Source organism: Bos indicus x Bos taurus, chromosome 2 (assembly GCF_003369695.1).
Source record: "Bos indicus x Bos taurus breed Angus x Brahman F1 hybrid chromosome 2, Bos_hybrid_MaternalHap_v2.0, whole genome shotgun sequence".
Classification (NCBI taxonomy): Eukaryota; Metazoa; Chordata; class Mammalia; order Artiodactyla; family Bovidae; genus Bos; species Bos indicus x Bos taurus.
In genome coordinates this window covers 17,773,990-17,793,282 of record NC_040077.1, presented here as the reverse complement: position 1 = coordinate 17,793,282, position 19,293 = coordinate 17,773,990, and the positions used below count along the sequence as shown (strand labels likewise).

General features: G+C 39.2%; 1 protein-coding gene across 4 annotated transcripts in view; it reads right to left on the bottom strand.

The window, feature by feature from the left end:
* CCDC141 (coiled-coil domain containing 141) overlaps positions 1-19,293 on the bottom strand; it is a 224,979-nt gene that overhangs the window by 71,630 nt on the left and 134,056 nt on the right. For all 4 annotated transcript variants that reach the window (XM_027556444.1, XM_027556434.1, XM_027556425.1 and 1 more), the window contains one exon: positions 11,723-11,895. In XM_027556444.1, coding sequence (XP_027412245.1) covers positions 11,723-11,895 — 173 coding nt within the window. The remainder of the gene's footprint in view (positions 1-11,722; positions 11,896-19,293) is intronic.

Sequence of the window (19,293 nt, the reverse complement as noted above, 5' to 3'; positions counted from 1 at the left end):
TTCTTTAGACATTTGTTAGAAACCTCACCATGGAAGTATTTTCTCCCCTATTCATTAAGCCAGGAGAGGTGAGGGAAGGGGAAAGAAAAATTATTTTTCCCCCTAGAGAGCACAGACATATTGACTTCTGGCTCAAAAATAGACTGTTATATTTCCTATATGGAACCAGTTTCCCTACACCTTTGCATTTGTTACAAACTGAGGCTGAGGAATGGGAGTAAATCCCAGTGCTAATATGTTTTAATGATTCTTTCCCAAGAGCAGCAAGTTGCTTTCAGACCTTTCATAAATTACTACTGGCAGTCCATCTGGATTAGGAGCTGAACCAGATGGTAAGCACTTGACAGCTTACTCTATCTCATCAGAAGGAATCAGCTGATCATATTTTTCTTATTGTCTATGGACAAATTATACTTTGAAAATGGGAAAAAAAATTATCTTCCTTATCTTTAGGTTGCTACTTCTCTTGACAGGAACTCATGTTTAACATCTTTATTTTGCAGGAAACAACCACCTCTCTAGTTTTCATCCCTACTTTGGAAAAGTGCCATTCCAACTGAGGAAGTGAAATGCATGTCTTCACAATAATTGTTTTTTTTTTCTGACTTAAGTTGTATACATTTTGAATCACTGCCCACCACATGGATATCACACCCACACACATCTCTCATACACACAAGACAATAAAGAAACATAAGTGGCAAGTGGGGCTGAAGCTACAGGGTTCCTGGGTTCAGATCCACGCAGAGATGCTAACAAGTTTCATTTCTATGAGGACAGAGAGACCAAAGCATGCACTCCGTGAAGGGCAGAAATCAGTAATAGCAATGGGGTTTTCCCTCCTTACAAAAGGAGATTGAAAACACTACAGCTAGCTGCTGTAGGAATCAGACACTGCTGGGCAGTCAGGGGGCCCCACTCCTCCCCAACCTGGTTTTCTGGCTGCACCTCTGAGAGCCACAGTATCTCCATGGGAGCCTGGGTGACCCTAATCAGACAGCAGAAGATAGTTGCTGGACTGGAGATCCTGTAGGTCCAGGTAGAAGTCACTGCAAAGCTGCTCAGGAGGAAAGAGAAAAGAGGAGAGAACAAAGCAAGGACAATAAAGCTGAACAACAAACACTTTCCATCTAGAGGACAATCTACAATTTCAAAACACATGAGGAAAATGAATCCCAAGGAGAAACACCCAACAGTCAAAAGCTAAATGTACTCTGTCTGAAATGAAAATAAGTACAGCAATCAGATGTTTCACACCACCAGAGAGATAAAGGAAAAACCAATACCCATAATAAAGAAACAAAAACTCTGAAACAAGAACAGTCAGAAATAAAACAAGATTGGATAGGAAAAAGGAGTTAGAAATCCTAAGAGTAAAAATAATACAGTTGTGAAAACAATCAGAAGAATCCATTGTTGAAAACAAAGGGAAAATTAACCAGAGAAAAGTGAATCTGATTCATTTTTGAGGGAATGCAATACAGAGTGATCAAGGAATGAAAAATCTGAAAGTTAAGAGACAGACTGAGAGGCTCCGAGATTCTCCTACGGGGAGTTACTGGAAGAAGGAAAAGAGAGAAAAACAGAAAATTTATAATTAAAGAGATAATTGTAGAACATGTTGGCTCAGAGGGTAAAGCATCTGCTTGCAATGCAGGAGACCCGGGTTCGATTCCTGGGTCAGGAAGATCCCCTGGAGAAGGAAATGGCAACCCACTCTAATACCCTTCCCTGGAAAATCCCATAGACAGAGAAGCCTGGTGGGCTGCAGTCCATGGGGTCGCAAAAAGTTGGACACAACTGAGTGACTTCACTTCATTTCCATAATTGATGACATATATCCTCAAGTAAAAGGGGCACAGTAATAGCTAAACAGACAAATACTCTCATTTGAGATAATTTGGAAGATAGCAACATACATTTTAATGTATTTCCTTCTAAAAGCTTTTCCCTCTGCAGTCCTTTCCACTCCTTTCTCCCTCCAAAGTTACTACAGTGTGGTTTGGATCCCGCTTTACCCTCTCAACATTATATTGTGAGGATGCTCTGTCTTCAAATATTTATCAAAAACACTCTTTTGATATTGAATTAGAATATTCCACACTAGGCTTGCCCTTAAACTATTCAAACATTTCCCTATTTTCTGGACATATGTAGGTGGTTTTCAGGTTTGCACTATTATAAACAGCACCATGATAAGCATTTTATTCCTAAATATGTCCACACACATCTCTCCCATGTTCTTTTCTCTCTAAGCCCTCTCGTTGGAGAGAACTCTCCTTCAGTGGTCCAAAGCACAGATTTCTGCCCCTTTAGTCAGCCTTCCTCGGTAGATGCTGCAGCTCCAAATCTTTTTACTCTGGGACCATCACTATGTCACATCACAGCATTATCAATGAATAAATCCATGCTGTAATTAGTGACTCCTAGATATTTTCTAAGAACCTAATCTAATCAGTCGTAGATTTAATGGAAAGGGTAAACTTTTAGTGCCTTCCGTACTAAGAGTTTCAAAATTATCAAAGTCTTAATGGTAACAGGTCCAGGTTGCAGTTATGACATTTACTCAATCTCTAAAGAGAACAACTTAATATAGATTTGAAAATATTTGGAAAGTGGCTGAGTTAACACTGTCATAAGAATTCAACTTTGCAATTTCCCACCTTTCAGTATTTGACATTTACCATCTAAATATATCATCAGACTTGAAAAAAAAAAAGTTCTTTCAAGTTCTTAAATGCTTAGCAGAATTCCTATGATGTGTGATCTTGGATGACTCTGTGATACAAAGGGAGTCTGGTTCTATATCTCTGTTGTTGTTGTTGATTTTAGTTTGATGGTGGGTAGGGATTTTATTTTTGTGTGTTTACTTAAGATCTTTTACGATATTTTTTCCCTGACATAAGCTTTGCTTTATGCCACATCAGCCCCTTAACATTTCAAATCAAGTCACCTAATAGGTAAATATTGAGATAAGGAACATAAAAGAGGTTTCTTTATGGTTGACCTTAAGGGCTGAGCTCAAGCTGATGTCATGGTCTGCATGAAGAGATGATGCTATCACAAGTCAAAATTAATGAATGAGTCAGAAGGCCACAGAGTAAAAAGTGAAACTATTGGATAAAGCCAACAAATATAAAGGAATTTAAAAAGCATTGTGTGGTGGGTATTGATTCTGTTCATCTTGGTTGGAAGATGTAGACCCTTCACTCATCTTAGATGATCAAATCCAACAATGGCCCTTTCAAGTCTCATTCCTTCACTTGACCCATCCTGACCGCAGGAGCTTGGGACAGTGTCTGTCTTCTTTGAAGAGGTCCCCAAGGCTTCCTCAAGCCTAAGAATACTCCCTTCACATCTTATTCCCTGACTGGCCATTAATAAGGTTCTGGAGACTCGGGAACAGATTTATGCATCTTTGACTGTCCTTGAAGCCCAGTGCTGGTATGTCATATGAGATGCTTATATATGTATGTTCAATAACATTTTAAATAAACTGAAAGAAAGAAAAACTTCACAGGGAAGGTGAGATTTGAGTTGAAACTAGAAGGTAGATGGAGCACATTTTAAATGCACTAGAATTACACAAACAAACAAAAAAAGCCACCTTCACTAAGTGGCCAGGCTTGTTGCTAGTGACTGAAGTTGAAAGCGAGGAGACAGCTAACAACCTAACAACCAAAGTGGTTCAGACCTGCACTCTCTCTACCCCTTCTACTGTGACAGATGGTAGGACAAGTTATATGAACCTCTCTGAGGCAGCTTCCCGACCTGAAAAAACAGGACAATGATAATAGAAGTACCTGTATAATAGGGTGGTTTGAGGATGAAATCTGTTAATGTGGATAAAGCACATAAACATTGCCTTTATTGCCAGTGAGCATTTGGGCATAGTCTAACTCCCACTTAACTCTTTGATCTTGTCTTAGGCCTTTTTCCCTGGTCACCCTCTCCTCCAGCAAAACTGTACTTATTTCTGCTACAGTCTTGCTGCTATTTTGCAGGGCTTTTCATCTCCCAGCTATTTGCACGATGGCTCTTTCTCTTTAGGGACTCCTTCCCTGACTACAATGTCTAAGATGGTCCCCTCCCACAGTCACTCTTTATCCCATTCCACTTTTTATTTTTCTCATAGTACTCATTGCTGTGTAAGAGCATCTCATCTATTGATTGGTCCGTTGACTATTTCTTCCCACCAGAATATAAATAGCATGAAGGCAGGAACTTCATCTACTGCACTGGGTACTTGGGAGCATCTGATTTACAAAAGGCAATAATATTTGGGCAATGATAAAATGAGTGACTAAATGAACCATGGTCTCTCCAATCTTCATTATCATTCACAGTATCAATCAGGGTAAGTAGGGGCTGTCAACACAAATGAAAATCTTGGAAAGAGGAAAATCCTAACTTATTCCTGTTTTTATTTCTCTGTAAAAAATAAACATATGAAGAATTAACATTAAATAAATAGCAATAAATGTTAGAGCAAGAGGGCAATACTGAAGGTTATGCCAAAGTGTTTCGTCAGGATGAGGGTTATAAGTTTCAATTCACCACAATAAAAAAGAATGAAAACTGAAACAGTCTTTTATGCAGAAATAGAAACTGAGTCAATTCAGAAGCAAGTTTACTTGTAAATCTGAAGTTAATTTTAGCAAACAGGAAAAGCTAAATGAATACTTGATAAGGTACTCTGGTCTTACTGGGTGCTTCCATGTTTTTGAGTCCTGTATCTTTCTGAATTATAGTTTTATCTGGATATATGCCCAGAAATAGGATTTCCAGATCATATGGCAACTTGATTTTTAGTTTTCTTAAGAAAACTCCACACTGTTTCCGTGGCGGCTGTTGGTGGGACATTACCTTCTCACCACCATTGTAGAAGCTTTCCCTTTTCTCCACACCCTCTCCAGCATTTGTCATTTGTAGACTTTTAAAATATTGGCCATTCAGACTGGTGTAAGGTAGTATCTCACTGTAGGTTTGGTTTGCATTTCTCCAATAATTAGTGATGTTGAACATCTCTGCATGTGCCTTCTGGCCATCTGTATGTCTTCTTTGGAGAAACATCTCTCTAGATCTTCAGTCCATTTTTACAATTGCGGTTGGATTTTCTGTTGTTGTTATTGTTGCATTATATGAGTTATTTGTATATTTTGAAAATTAAGCCCTTGGTTGGTCTCATCATTTGCAAGTATTTTCCCCCAGTCCATATTTTCGCTCATGTTTTTGTTTATGGTTTCCTTGTTTTAGAGTTCTGAGCTGAGAGCTCACTGAGAAAAAAAAAAAAAAGGAGGTTCCCAGTTTTTGTGCAATTATGGAAAACTTCATCCTCATATTGCATTTCTTTTTTTTAATATAAATTTATTTATTTTAATTGGAGGTTAATTACTTTACAATATTGTATTGGTTTTGCCATACATCAACATGAATCCGTCACAGGTATACACGTGTTCCCCATCCCGAACACCTCCTCCCTCCTCGCTCCCTGTACCATCCCTCTGGGTCATCCCAGTGCACCAGCCCCAAGCAACCAGTATCATACATCGAACTTGGACTGGCAATTCGTTTCATATATGATATTATACAAGTTTCAATGCCATTCTCCCAAATCATCCCACCTTCTCCCTCTCCCACAGAGTCCAAAAGACTGTTCTATTCATCTGTGTCTCTTTTGCTGTCTCGTATACAGGGTTATCATTACCATTTTTCTAAATTCCATATATATGCGTTAGTATACTGTATTGGTGTTTTTCTTTCTGGCTTACTTCACTCTGTATAATAGGCTCCAGTTTCATCCATCTCATTAGAAATGATTCTAATGTATTCTTTTTAATGGCTGAGTAATACTCCATTGTGTATATGTACCACTGCTTTCTTATCCATTCGTCTGCTGATGGACATCTAGGTTGCTTCCATGTCCTGGCTATTATAAACAGTGCTGCAATGAACATTGGGGTACATGTGTCTCTTTCCCTTCTGGTTTCCTCAGTGTGTATGCCCAGCAGTGGGATTGCTGGGTCATAAGGCAGTTCTATTTCCAGTTTTTTAAGGAATCTCCACACTGTTCTCCATAGTGGCTGTACTAGTTTGCATTCCCACCAACAGTGTAAGAGGGTTCCCTTTTCTCCACACCCTCTCCAGCATTTATTGCTTGTAGACTTTTGGATCGCAGCCATTCTGACTGGCGTGAAATGGTACCTCATTGTGGTTTTGATTTGCATTTCTCTGATAATGAGTGATGTTGAGCATCTTTTCATGTGTTTGTTAGCCATCTGTATGTCTTCTTTGGAGAAATGTCTATTTAGTTCTTTGGCCCATTTTTTGATTGGGTCATTTATTTTTCTGGAGTTGAGCTGTAGGAGTTGCTTGTATATTTTTGAGATTAGTTGTCTGTCAGTTGCTTCATGTGCTATTATTTTCTGCCATTCTGACGGCTGTCTTTTCACCTTGCTTAGAGTTTCCTTTGTTGTGCAGAAGCTTTTAAGTTTAATTAGGTCCCATTTGTTTATTTTTGCTTTTATTTCCAATATTCTGGGAGGTGGGTCATAGAGGATCCTGCTGTAACTTATGTCGGAGAGTGTTTTGCCTATGTTCTCCTCTAGGAGTTTTATAGTTTCTGGTCTTACATTTAGATCTCTAATCCATTTTGAGTTTATTTTTGTGTATGGTGTTAGAAAGTGTTCTAGTTTCATTCTTTTACAAGTGGTTGACCAGTTTTCCCAGCACCACTTGTTAAAGAGATTGTCTTTAATCTATTGTATATTCTTGCCTCCTTTGTCAAAGATAAGGTGTCCATATGTGCATGGATTTATCTCTGGGCTTTCTATTTTGTTCTTTGATCTATATTTCTGTCTTTGTGCCAGTACCATACTGTCTTGAGGACTGTGGCTTTGTAGTAGAGCCTGAAGTCAGGCAGGTTGATTCCTCCAGTTCCATTCTTCTCAAGATTGTTTTGGCTATTTGAGGTTTTTTGTATTCCCATACAAATTGTGAAATTATTTGTTCTAGCTCTGTGAAAAATACTGTTGGTAGCTTGATAGGGATTGCACAAAGAATCTATAGATTGCTTTGGGTAGTATACTCATTTTCAATATATTGATTCTTCCGATCCATGAACCTGGTATATTTCTCCATTTATTAGTGTCCTTTTTGATTTCTTTCACCAGTGTTTTATAGTTTTCTATATATAGGTCTTTAGTTTCTTTAGGTAGATATATTCCTAAGTATTTTATTCTTTTCGTTACAATGGTGAATGGAATTGTTTCCTTAATTTCTCTATTTTCTCATTATTAGTGTATAGGAATGCAACGGATTTCTGTGTGTTGATTTTATATCCTGCAGCATTTGTGACCAGCACTTCCAATCACTACAGCTTCCTGTGGCTTAATAAATGCAGAATTCTGCTTGGGAGCAGGGCACCTCTGGGCCATCTTTAAACTCAGTGCTCCGAGATGATGCCAAGTAAGACCTAAGAGGAGTGAAGAGGCCAGAATCCAGAACTTTCAACCTCTCTGTAAGTCTGGTGTGACCATTATCAGATCCCATCATAGGTAACTTGCATCATAGCTATTAATACATGCAAACGAATATGCTCATGTGCCTGTTACATTAAAGTGAATTTAGGTTGTGTGACAGATATCACACCCTGAAAAGATAATGAACAATTTAACAATGACTCAGAATTAGCACTTGAATGCAGGGAGGAAATAGAAATGCAAGGAAACATGTAATAACCACCACTGATTCTGTGAGGCTGCCCCAGCTTCAAAGGTATTTGATTCCAGGATAGAAAAACAGTGTGGATCTGTTCCTAATAAGATAGCAATTACAGAAAAAATAATGATAAAATTCTCAGGTTTACTTGGAAGCTTTATCACAGATAAATGTGAACTTCTGAAGTTCTGTTTTATTAACTAACAGGGGAAAAAAAAAAAAAAAAGATCTAAGGCTCTCTGAAATTCTTGAGTGCCCCAGTACTAGGTTTTGCCTTTTATTTCCTCAAGAGAAGTGTTTATCTGCCCTATTTCTAATATAACCTTCCCCAGTTAGTGAAAATGAATATGATTTGATGCAGTTGACTCCATTGTAGTCATTTGAAACAATCACGTAACTCTTCGTATTTTGCTTTTAAAACTGTCTGTATAGAAGGTAAATAAATAAATGAACCAATTACTTATTGGGTGCTCCCTGTGGGCCAAGAGTGGTGCTGCTGCATATGATTAAAAAAAACCACAACGCCTTCTATAACATGGGCGTCTCCATTTTTACTGATGAGGAAACTGAGGGTCATTCAGAGAAGTTAAGAAGTTTAACAGTCAAGGCATTGTTTTGGCTCTCAGAATGCATGAAATAAAGCTCCTTTGATACTAAGTTCTAAGTGTCTTATCCACGCCAGTTTCCAAGTGCCTGACAGCAGGAACGTTAGTGTTTTGTGTCCTAGTGTGGCGGGCCTTCAGAAGTCTAGGAGGCCACTCTGATGCTCGCCAACACATACTTTTCTCGATGGGAATTCATGTTTATTTCCCTTGCCATTATTCTAAGCTGCGGTTTCAAGCCGGCCATGGCTGCAACTGGAAATGTCCTTCTTAGGTTCTGCTTCTCTCCCATGGTGGTGACCCAGGTCATTGAACAGATAAACCATTACATGAGGAAGGGAAGCAAGTCCCAAGTGAAATGCATGGGACTCTGCTCAGTAACTGTGTGGCTCTGGTTTGCAACTGAGATTCTAATGCATTTCAATTCAGCTTCTAATGGATTTCCAGAATGTCCTTTGCCAAATATTAATTGCTCTTTACCTTCAGTTCCTCCTGCAAAATGGAAATAGTATTGATTTTAAAATATTGTGAAATTTCAGGGCAACCAACACCTTGTAATTAGTATGAAAGCTCATACATCTAGGATGTTGACAGAAACTGTACTGCTTATTATTTTTTAATCCAGATACTTAACTATTAATTCAAGCTTCTTAAAATGGTGGCTAACTATTACTTCTATTAAGATTCAGTCTGCAGTCTGAAGAAAAGAACTATAGATGCCCCTTTAGGGGGGAGAAAATATATATATATATATATAGAGAGAGAGAGAGAGAGAGAGAGAGAGAGAGAGAGAGAGACTAGAAAAAGCAAAGAAGGCAAAAAGACTGAGACTAGCTAAGTAAATAAAAATAAACATGTTGACCATTACAAAATGGATAGCCAGAAAGAGTCACTAGAACACTGCAGGCAAAACAGAAGCACTTCTCTATATTTAAGTATAGAAAATAAAGCATCACTGATTAGAACAAACAGGATCAAGTCTGAAAAAGTAAAAGTGGAGGTCGCTCAGCTGTGTCTGACTCTGTGACCCCATGGACTATACAGTCCATGGAATTCTCCAGGCAAGAATACAGGAGTGAGTAGCTGTTCCCCTCTCTAGCAGTAATAAATTGTGACCAGTTTTCCTGTGCCAGGACTTAAGCATCAAAACTGAACACCAAACTTCAGTTTTTGATCAAGGAGCAGTGACTGGATTTACCCTCATGCCTTAAGCTAGAAAAATAGACAAAGCGTATAAACCAATGGTTCTCAGACACTGAAGGACAAGTAGCACAGGGCAGTGATCCTTGAGAGAAGGGAAATAAATCGGGTGAGCCTTACATCTGCCTCACCTGCTGCCTGGGAGATAATTTCCAGACCAAACCTCAGGGAAATGGAACCAAACAGAGTCCTAAGGACTTACTGATTTGAGGAGACAGAGATCAGACTTCAGGGAAGCCAAAGCACCTAGAATCTCTGGGACAGCATACCAGTGACAGTCTTCAGATCTAAGGAGGGGTTTTTAGCTGCCTCTTGAGCCACCCCTACATGAAGGGAAACTGCCCAAGGCCAGGGAAAGCACCACAAGTAAAGAACAGTCTGAACAGAGAAATATAATCTGTCTGCAGTCTGAGAACTGCCTGCTAAACTGACATGGGACCATGCCCCAATTACAGCTGGAGACCTCACCACTTGCTCCATCATCACATGACTCAGATCAATGTCCAACAGCTACCTTGAGTTCAGACACAAGTCTAGGCATTCCATAGGATACCTTCTGTCAGGTCTAAGAAACATGCATTCTGGAAGGCCTTGAGCAGCAGATGGGAGAAAGGAGCTCTCATACCCATAGGGGCCAGACCTGAGTACCTTTGTGCTCCTGGAGCCAACTGGACACACCACGGTACATGGTTTGGAGCCAAAATAAGGAAACTTAGCAACTACAGCTACTGTTAGTTTTTTTTATAGGTAAGAAGAATTTATCTTTCTCATAGCCTCAAGCTTTTTAGCTCTGGCTGGAAAATCTTGGATTATTTCTGATCTTGGCTTTGCATGGTCCTATAACAACCATCACAAGCCCTGGCTAAATATATCTGTCTGAACTCAGACTATCTTCTCTGTTTTTGGCTAGGCCATGTGGCATGTGGAACTTCCCTGACCAGGGGTCAGACCCATGCCTCCAGCACAGGGTCTTAATGACTGGACCACCAGGGAAGTCCTCAGAGTATCTTTTGAAAAGAAAATACCCTAAGCCCAAACTTACCAAATCAACATGTGTAAACGCATCTAAAATAGAGCAGAATGAGGGTTTAAAACAGAAACAAAATAAAATTTTACCACCTTTGACCTATTTCATTGTTCCTCAAACTGAATGTCCTTGAGTTTCAAGGGGATTGTAGATATGGAAGGTAAAAACCATGCTTATCCTATGTGCATAAATCTTTGTGTCTCTCTATGTCAAAGTGTAAGCCCTGCCATCATTCTTCCTAGCCAGTATCCATTCCATCATCTGCTCTTTCTGTCAGTTCCCTTTTGTCTTCCAAGCTCTATTCTTGATCATACATTCTTCCTGCATTCTTTTCTGTTCTTAGGGTCCTTCTCTGTCCTTCATTCCCACCCAACTCTAAGCTCATAATGATACACTCACTGAATGTGCTCATAAAAACAACCCACCCCAATTCACTGGTTAAGAGCAAGAGGTCTAGGACGCATTAGACCATTAATTTGGATCCATGCATTTGGATTCAAATTCTGGCTCTGCCACTAATTAACCAGCTACATGATTGCAAGTTATTTAATCTTTCTGTGTCTCAGTTGCTTGTAAAGGAGAACAGTAATAGTATATTGTATACCTTGTAGAGTTGCTGTGAGGATTAATGAGATACCGCTTCTAAAGCTGTTGAGATAGTGCTGGGCATGTGGTGGGCTCTCAACTGTTTAAAATGTCATTACTATTAGTTAATAATAATGTTATCTTTTAATTAGGGTTTTTCTTGTTGATCCACCAAGGTCAGAAATGAAAGGGAATTCTAGAACTTTACTTTTTCCAGAAAGGGACAGGGTAGACTCAAGACTTATGAATTAAAAGTGAGGAAGAAATCCCAGAGATGCTAGGATGTGAAAAGTGTACAGAAAGAAAGCTCTGTCTCTTCTTTAGTTCCTTTCCTTCCTCCCTCCTCAGAAACTCATAGAAAGGAAGAGTTAGCACCTTCAGGTCCTCAGATTAGAATGCAGCCTCATTTCTGGAAAAGCAATGCTGTGTTCAGAATTACGGTTGACCAAAATTCAACAGATCCTTCTATGCCGTGTCACAATGCAGCAAAACATCAGAAGAAAAATAATCATACAACTCATTTTTTTAAATAGGCTGTACAAACTGTGAAAAAGCCTGTTACACTGAGGAAGAAATAGACTTCACTTACCTGCAGGAAGCTAGTTGGCTGATCAAGGCTTGTCCTTTCTGCAAAGCATCAGCTGTGCAGTCTTTAATTTCTCTGTGTAATTCCTCATGCCTCACCGCCAAGACAGGCAGACTTAAACCCTCTGATTTAAGGAGCTTAAGGTAAGCTTCAACTCTTCCAAGTGCATCAAATGCCTGCCAAAGAAAACATACTTTCATTTTATGCCTGTCTAGTGTAAAGTCTACACCAATGTGTACACAAAATACTAGAGATTAAACCAGCCCGCTCAATTTATTGGTTTGATCATAACCAAAAACAACAACCCGAGTCTTAGAAAATAGCATATAGCTTTTAGGCTCCATTTAGGGAAACTGGTCATAGTTTAGTTCAGCACAGATAAATGTCAACACTGTAAAATTTACCAAAATGATTTACATTGAAAATGTAGCTACATGACACAGTTACAACTGTATAAAATTTGGAGAACCAGGTTTAATTTCCCACATTCTGTACTGAATACAATGAACAAATGAGGTGTTTTCAAAATATTATGCAGACTTCATAACTTGAATATCTCTGTAATATTCTTTTTAGAAATTCCCAATAAATTGCACTTTGGACCTGAAACACCGGGGGGAAGTATTCAAGAAATTTGGGGGCTTTTGACTCTTGCCTTTCCGAGTATAAGATCTTCTGCCTACTCTACCCAAGGCATCTGTCTACAGAGATTGAGATTTGGTTCTGAAGCAGTACAAAGACTAAGACAAGATAATATTTAGCTTCTGACATGCATAACGGAGAAGGCAATGGCACCCCACTCCAGTACTCTTGCCTGGAAAATCCCATGGACGGAGGAGCCTGGTAGGCTGCAGTCCATGAGGTAGCTAAGAGTCGGACACGACTGAGTGACTTCACTTTGACTTTTCACTTTCATGCATTGGAGAAGGAAATGGCAACCCACTCCAGTGTTCTTGCCTGGAAAATCCCAGGGACGGGGGAGCCTGGTGGGTTTATGCAGGAAAAAAGAGGAACATCACCTTGCAAACCAAGATACTGTCTTGAGAGGGGATTTTTGAATTCCTTTATTTTTTTCCTTTGTTATTATAGCAGATCAGTAACCAAGTATGGGAGATTAAGCTTACAGAGTTAACACAGAGTGGGTGAACACAGAGAGCAATTATGCTTTTGGCCATGAAGGCCTAGTTGGCCCTGAGAAGGAGGAGTATATGATGTATGAACAGTGAAAGAGGACTAGGGCAACATGAGGAAAAAAGAGATCAGAGTGCTGTGGTCTTGACAAGTATCCATCTGTGAGCTCGGGCCTGGAGAGCAAGAGATGAGTTAGGTAAGTTGAGGAGCTGGCGAAGAGCAAGGGAGCTTTTGCACATTGCCCTTTCATTCTGCTGAAAAAGGTCACTTTACAGTGTTCCACATCACTTTGAAGAAGACTCCTATCCCAGCAAGCTTGACTGGGCCCCGGTCAGCAAGGGCCTAGCCTTCCTGGGTTGTTACACTGGAAGCCAGAAAGCTCGGCTGGCGGCAACCAGGTGAACAAAGAAGATCCCATGGAAGACTTACGAGAAATGAGAGCAATGGTCTCATGAGTCAACTACCACTGAGACCTGAGAGAGACCAGAAGGGGAGCAAGGCTGGGTTAATGCTGAGGGAACACAGTTGAAGCCAAATGTAGAGATTACAACCATGGAGCTGTGTCACGGCACCTAGGCCTCTGTGTCTGGCCACCATCAAAGAGTTTTTAAAACTTTATTGAAGTAGAGTTGATTTACAATATTAATTTCTGATGTACAACAAGATTATCCAGATACACATAAACACAGGGTTTATCACAGGATATTGAATATAGTTTCCTGTGATATACAGTACGGCCTTGTTGTTTAACCATTCTCTACATAATGGTTTGCATCCCAAACCCCCAGTCCTTCCCTCCTTCCCCACCACTTTCCCCCTGGCAACCACAAGTCTGTTTTCTATGTCTGTGAGTCTGTTTTCTATGTCTGTGAGTCTGTTTCTGTTTTATAGACATGTTCATTTGTGTCATAGTTTAGATTTCACATAGAAGTGAAAACAGATGGTATTTGTCATTCTAACTTACTTAGTTTAGTATGGTTATCTCTAGGTTCATCCACATTGTTGTAAATGGCATTATTTCATTCTTTTTATGACCGAGTAGTATTTCATTGTGTGTGTGTGTGTGTGTGTGTGTGTGTGTGTATACACACGTACATATATATACATATACATGGGGCTTCCCCGGTGGCGCTAGTGGTAAAGAACTCGCCTGCCAATGCAGGAGGCATAAGAAATGCAGATTTGATTCCTGCATCAGGAAGATCCCCTGGAGGAGGGCATGGCAACCCACTCCAGTATTCTTGCCTGGAGAATCCCCATGGACAGAGGACCCTGGCGGGCTACAGTTCATGGGGTCGCAAAGAATCACATAAGACTGAAGTGGCTTAGTATACATGCACACGTACATATACAAATACACATACATACATATATATACACATACACACACACACACCCCACATCTTCTTTATCTATTCTTCTGTTGATGGATATTTAGATTGTTTTCATGTCTTGGCTATTGAAAATAGTGCTGCTATTAACATTTGGGTACACATATCTCTTTGAATTATAGTTTTGTCTGGGTATACGCCCAGGAATGAGATTACTGGATCATATGGCAATTCTATTTTTGTGTTTTTTGAGGAACCTCCATACTGTTTTGCATAGTGACTGCACCTACTTACATTCCCACCAACAGTGTAGGAGGGTTCCCTTTTCTCCACACCAAAGGGATTGAATTTTAATGGCAGAACTGGAACTGGACAAAATTTGAATTAGCAAATGAAATCTCTCAAATACTCTCATACGACTTACATGTTGATATTCTTACATGTTTTTCCAGAATAGAATATCAGCACTAGTGGTAAAGAATCTGCCTGCCAATGCAGGAGACGCAAGAGACACAGGTTTGATCCCTGGTTTGGGAAGGTCCTCTGGAGTAGGAAATGGTAACCCACTCCAGTATTCTTGCCTGGAAAATTCAGTGGATAGAGGAGCCTGGTGGGCTACCATCCACGGGGTCACAAAGAGGCGGACATGACTGAGTGCACATATACACATTCTGTTTTCTGACCAATGTCTTTCCTCATGTCTTCTGAATTTGCTCTTTGCATTTACTGAGAGTGTATAAAGCAAAATCATTCCTGTTTATTTAGTAGATGATAGGAAGTAATACAAAAAATCACTATAGTTTAATGAGAACTATGTATTTCTTCTCTATTTTGTGTTTCACAATTATTTTCAGTCAGTCAACAAATATTTTTGAATGTCTGCTGAGTTCCAGGCATATTGTTCTTAACAGCCATGCGAGGGAACAAGAGATTTTCCTTCTTAGGTGACAGAGGAAAATGTGTCTCAGAGAAGTTAAATAAATTTCACAAAGTCATACTTGTACCAGGGACAAACTTAGTATTTGTACTCAATCTGTCTGGACCTGAGGCCTCTGCTCTTAAATCCTGGACTATGGTGCCATGCAGAAAAGGATTTCTATGGCAGGTATATGAGAGAGGGGCATTTCCAAGAAGACCATTAATTTTGGGTGGAAAAGTAGAATTTAAAAACTTACTTTTTGCAAATAATGTCTACTGTTCCTTCTTACAGATGAGAAAAGATACAGAGAAAGATTGAGCAATTTCTCTTATGTTTATAGGACTGTAAAAGAAAGATAGCTTTAGTAAAGAAACTCTGAACCTGAAGAACTCTCCCTTATCTGATCCTTTTTCTTCCCTGCAATCAGCAACAGAGCCAAATGTCTCGAGTTCCTGATGTTAGATTTGAATTGCTCTCTCAATCTTTCCATAACACTGAAACACCACTAATGTAATGACCACTGTTTCTGGAATTTTGTTTTGTATTTTTAATTTTATTGCATATTTTGAATAAAGTGGATTCTCTTGTTAATCAAGGGTTAGTTTTAAAGTCAGTGCCTAAAGCAAAAATCTGGTGTAGTCAAAATTATCATGAACTCCCTTAAATCATGCTTAAAGTTTAATGTATGCTTGCTTCCCTGGTGGCTCAGATGGTAAAGCACCCACCTGCAATGCAGGAGACCTGGGTTGGGAAGATCTTTCAACCCCTGGGTTGGGAAGATCCCCTGGAGGACGGCATGGCAACCCACTCCAGTATTCTTGCCTGGATAATCCCCATGGATTGAGGAGCCTGGCAGCATACAGTCCATGGGGTCACAAAGAGTTGGATGTGACTGAGCGACTAAGCACTCTAAGCACACACACTGTAATATATACTTACACCGAGGACTAAGAGGCACGAGCCAAACTAAAGGAAGGAATGAGACAGCTATACTTAGATACCAGGACATTCGCATCATTCTTTAAGGTAATTCTCAAGTTCTTACTGAGAATGGGGAAAGGATAGAGACTTCAAAAGTGCCTTTTCTTGCCTACAAGTTGAACTCCATTCTATCTTAAAATTAAGCCATTATAATCTTAACACATACCACGTTTGTCATTGTGCTGAGGATTAAAGGAAAATATGAAAGTTAAAGAGGGGTTGATGGCGGAAGTGTAGTAAGTACTTGAAAAATATTTGCTGGTTCTTTAAATCTTGATTGATCAGACACATCTTTGAAAAACCACTAAGAAGAGCATAGCCACCTGCTGCCTGTTACTCACCCTGGGTGACTTTTTCTCCTCGTGGCCCCACTGAACAGCTGTTAGTCTCAGATCCTTGGCCACTGGTCTCATCTTCATGGGAATTAGACTCTAAAGCCACTGGTACACTAAATGCATGTGTGACATGACTCCACCCCATTCCTAAAGGTTATCATAAAAGGATCATTTCCTAATGGCACAGAAATAAACTGAAGAGCTAAACATTCACTTGAAGGAGGAGGTGGTAGATCAAGGACCAGGATAATCCATTTGTTGTTGTTGTTTAACTTTGAATTAAAATAGCCAGGTTTTCTCCCAAAGCATTTTCTCAGAAAGATCAAAGTGCCAGGAAAGTATGTATGAATTGCTCTGTGTATCACACTTCACAGAACTATAGCAGTAGAAAGGAGGTGAGTGATTGTTTTTCCTTCATGGCCCAACAAATATATTGACAAAAACCTCCTATATGCTGTAAGAGAGTTTATTCCTTATCCTTAATCCTAAATTAACCCTAATAGGGATAATCTATAAACACAAATACAGTTAAATTTCTTAATTTTAAGAGGAGAAGTATTTCAAGATAATACGTCTGTAATTGTCTGAATTATATGCAAAGCTCGTTTCTCTTATTCCCATGTAGAAAATGATCTGAGTATCATTGTTCTCACTTAAACTACCCCCAGAATAGAACCGAGTGCTTGTGTATTTACTAGATCTGTAAGGAACCTGATATACTGGATCCAGTCTGGAAAGAATCTCTCCGTTGCACACATGGTACAGAATGGGTTATTTCTGGCAAGAACAGTGTGACCTCCACGTAAATGCCTTTGGAATGAATATTTCACATTTAGTTTTTCTTTCCTTCACATCTCCCTTTTTCTTCAAACCTTTTGTGTGACGGTCAAACAGAAGTGTATGAGTAGGTTAGAATAAACAAGGATATAGGCACAAAGATAACATTTTCTCCCTCTGGGTTCTAGCTCTTTTTGACTATTTTATATGGTACCACTCAGTTCTTAAGAAGACAAGGAGGAGACGAATCATCTCTTTTGGCCCAGGCTTGGGAAAGAGTAAGGAGTTGCTTGGGCTGTGCTCTAAGATGCTAATAAATATCTTTCCTTTTTCCCTTGTTAAGCACAGGATCCAAAGCAGGCTGCACCAAATCAAACAGAGATGATATCAAGACTTGGCACATTGTAGTCATTTAAAAATATCTATGAGATTAATTATGTTGAGCAGGAACCATGAATCATCAGCATAATTCTTATATCATGCTGTTTCACAAAGATGTTTAATACTGTTTACTTCTTGACTAATCTGAAGAGAAATCAACATGAAAACAAACAAAACAAAATGAAGAAACACTTGCAGAACCCTGAACATTTCCTTTCATGAATCCAAAGGCTGGAGAATGAGTTTGGTTAGAACCTATATACAAAATTTAGCTTCTGATCAGAGCACTGAATTCCACTTGATCTGTAGAGATTCAATTTTCCTCTGCATTTAGTTAAAAAAAAAAAAAAAAAAACCAAAGCGTCAGCATCTTTTCTTAAATATCACCCGAGATAACTTCTGGTGGGTCCCCGTTTGGCAAGCTAATTCCTAATTCAGGCCTTGTGCAAGCTTTCAAATGCCATGGAGGCCAGGGGCAACAAGGTGAGGTAATTGTCAGTTTCCCGTATTTGCTGCCTCCTACTGTTGCTCTGGCTTATTCCTTGCTCTTCAAGTTTGTTGCTGCTGGGCGAGGAACTTTACATATTGACCATTTCTTACTTTTTCTGAGATGAGTCCATCTTAGAGGTGTATAAACTAGACCCCAAAGTAGAACATTAGCAAGCTAGTCGATTTATAATTTATGGTTTTCTTTTTATCTAAATTGACCTAGATGGTTTTAGGATGATCTTGAGAATATTAACATTGAATACATCCATTTGTAATGTGCGAAGCACTTATTTTTTTCACTTATTCAACAAATATTTATTGAAATCTATGGCGCATGTACTCTGCTATGAGCGGCAGGTATGAAACTGAGCAAAAGCACTTTGAGGCCGTGTTAGAATGGCAAGTGCAGTATTAAACGCACACACAAGGACAAATGATGACTAGCACATAGTGAGTGCCTGGCTGCTCTGTGCACTAGTCACGTATTAACTCATTTAGGTAAAGCAAAGACTCTTGTGAGATACGTATAATTATTATTTCTGTTTTACAGGTTAGAAAGCCAGATGCACAGAGAAGTTAAGTAACTGCCCTAGGTCATAGAGCTGACAAATGTCTGAGACTAGACTCATGCCCAGGCAGCCTGGCTCCAAAATCCATTATATCCTTTTACAAAAGTGTCATCCTAGCAAATGCTTCTAAGTATTCTCTTAATACCCAGCAATTTCATTTATTTATTTACACTCCAATTCTCCCCTGCAAAGATTCTCTACATTTACCACTGATATTAAAAACTTTCACTACTGAATATTCCCTGAAGTAGATAAGAATTGTTAGACCATTTTAGAAAAGAGTAAACTCAAGTTCAAAATGTAAATTGATTCATCACATAGTCAACCGTTTATTCATTTATTCAATAAACTGTTTTGTACACTAGGTGGCAGACGAAGGTGATTAAGACAATCTATCTCTAAGGAGCACAGAGAAATACTATGGGAATAATAAGAAATAAGCAGTTAATGCTGCCTGAAGACCTCTCAGAGGAGGTGATATGGGTGATGGCAAGTCTTCTTTTTTTTTTTTGATAGTTTATTTATTTTTTTATAATTGTTGAACTACCTCACTACTTCCTTCTCAGATATGACACAGACTGAACTTGACATTTGTGCTCCTGTGTATTAAAGTACTGAAGCTTTTCTCTTTCAGAATGATCTAATCTCAACTAACTTGGAT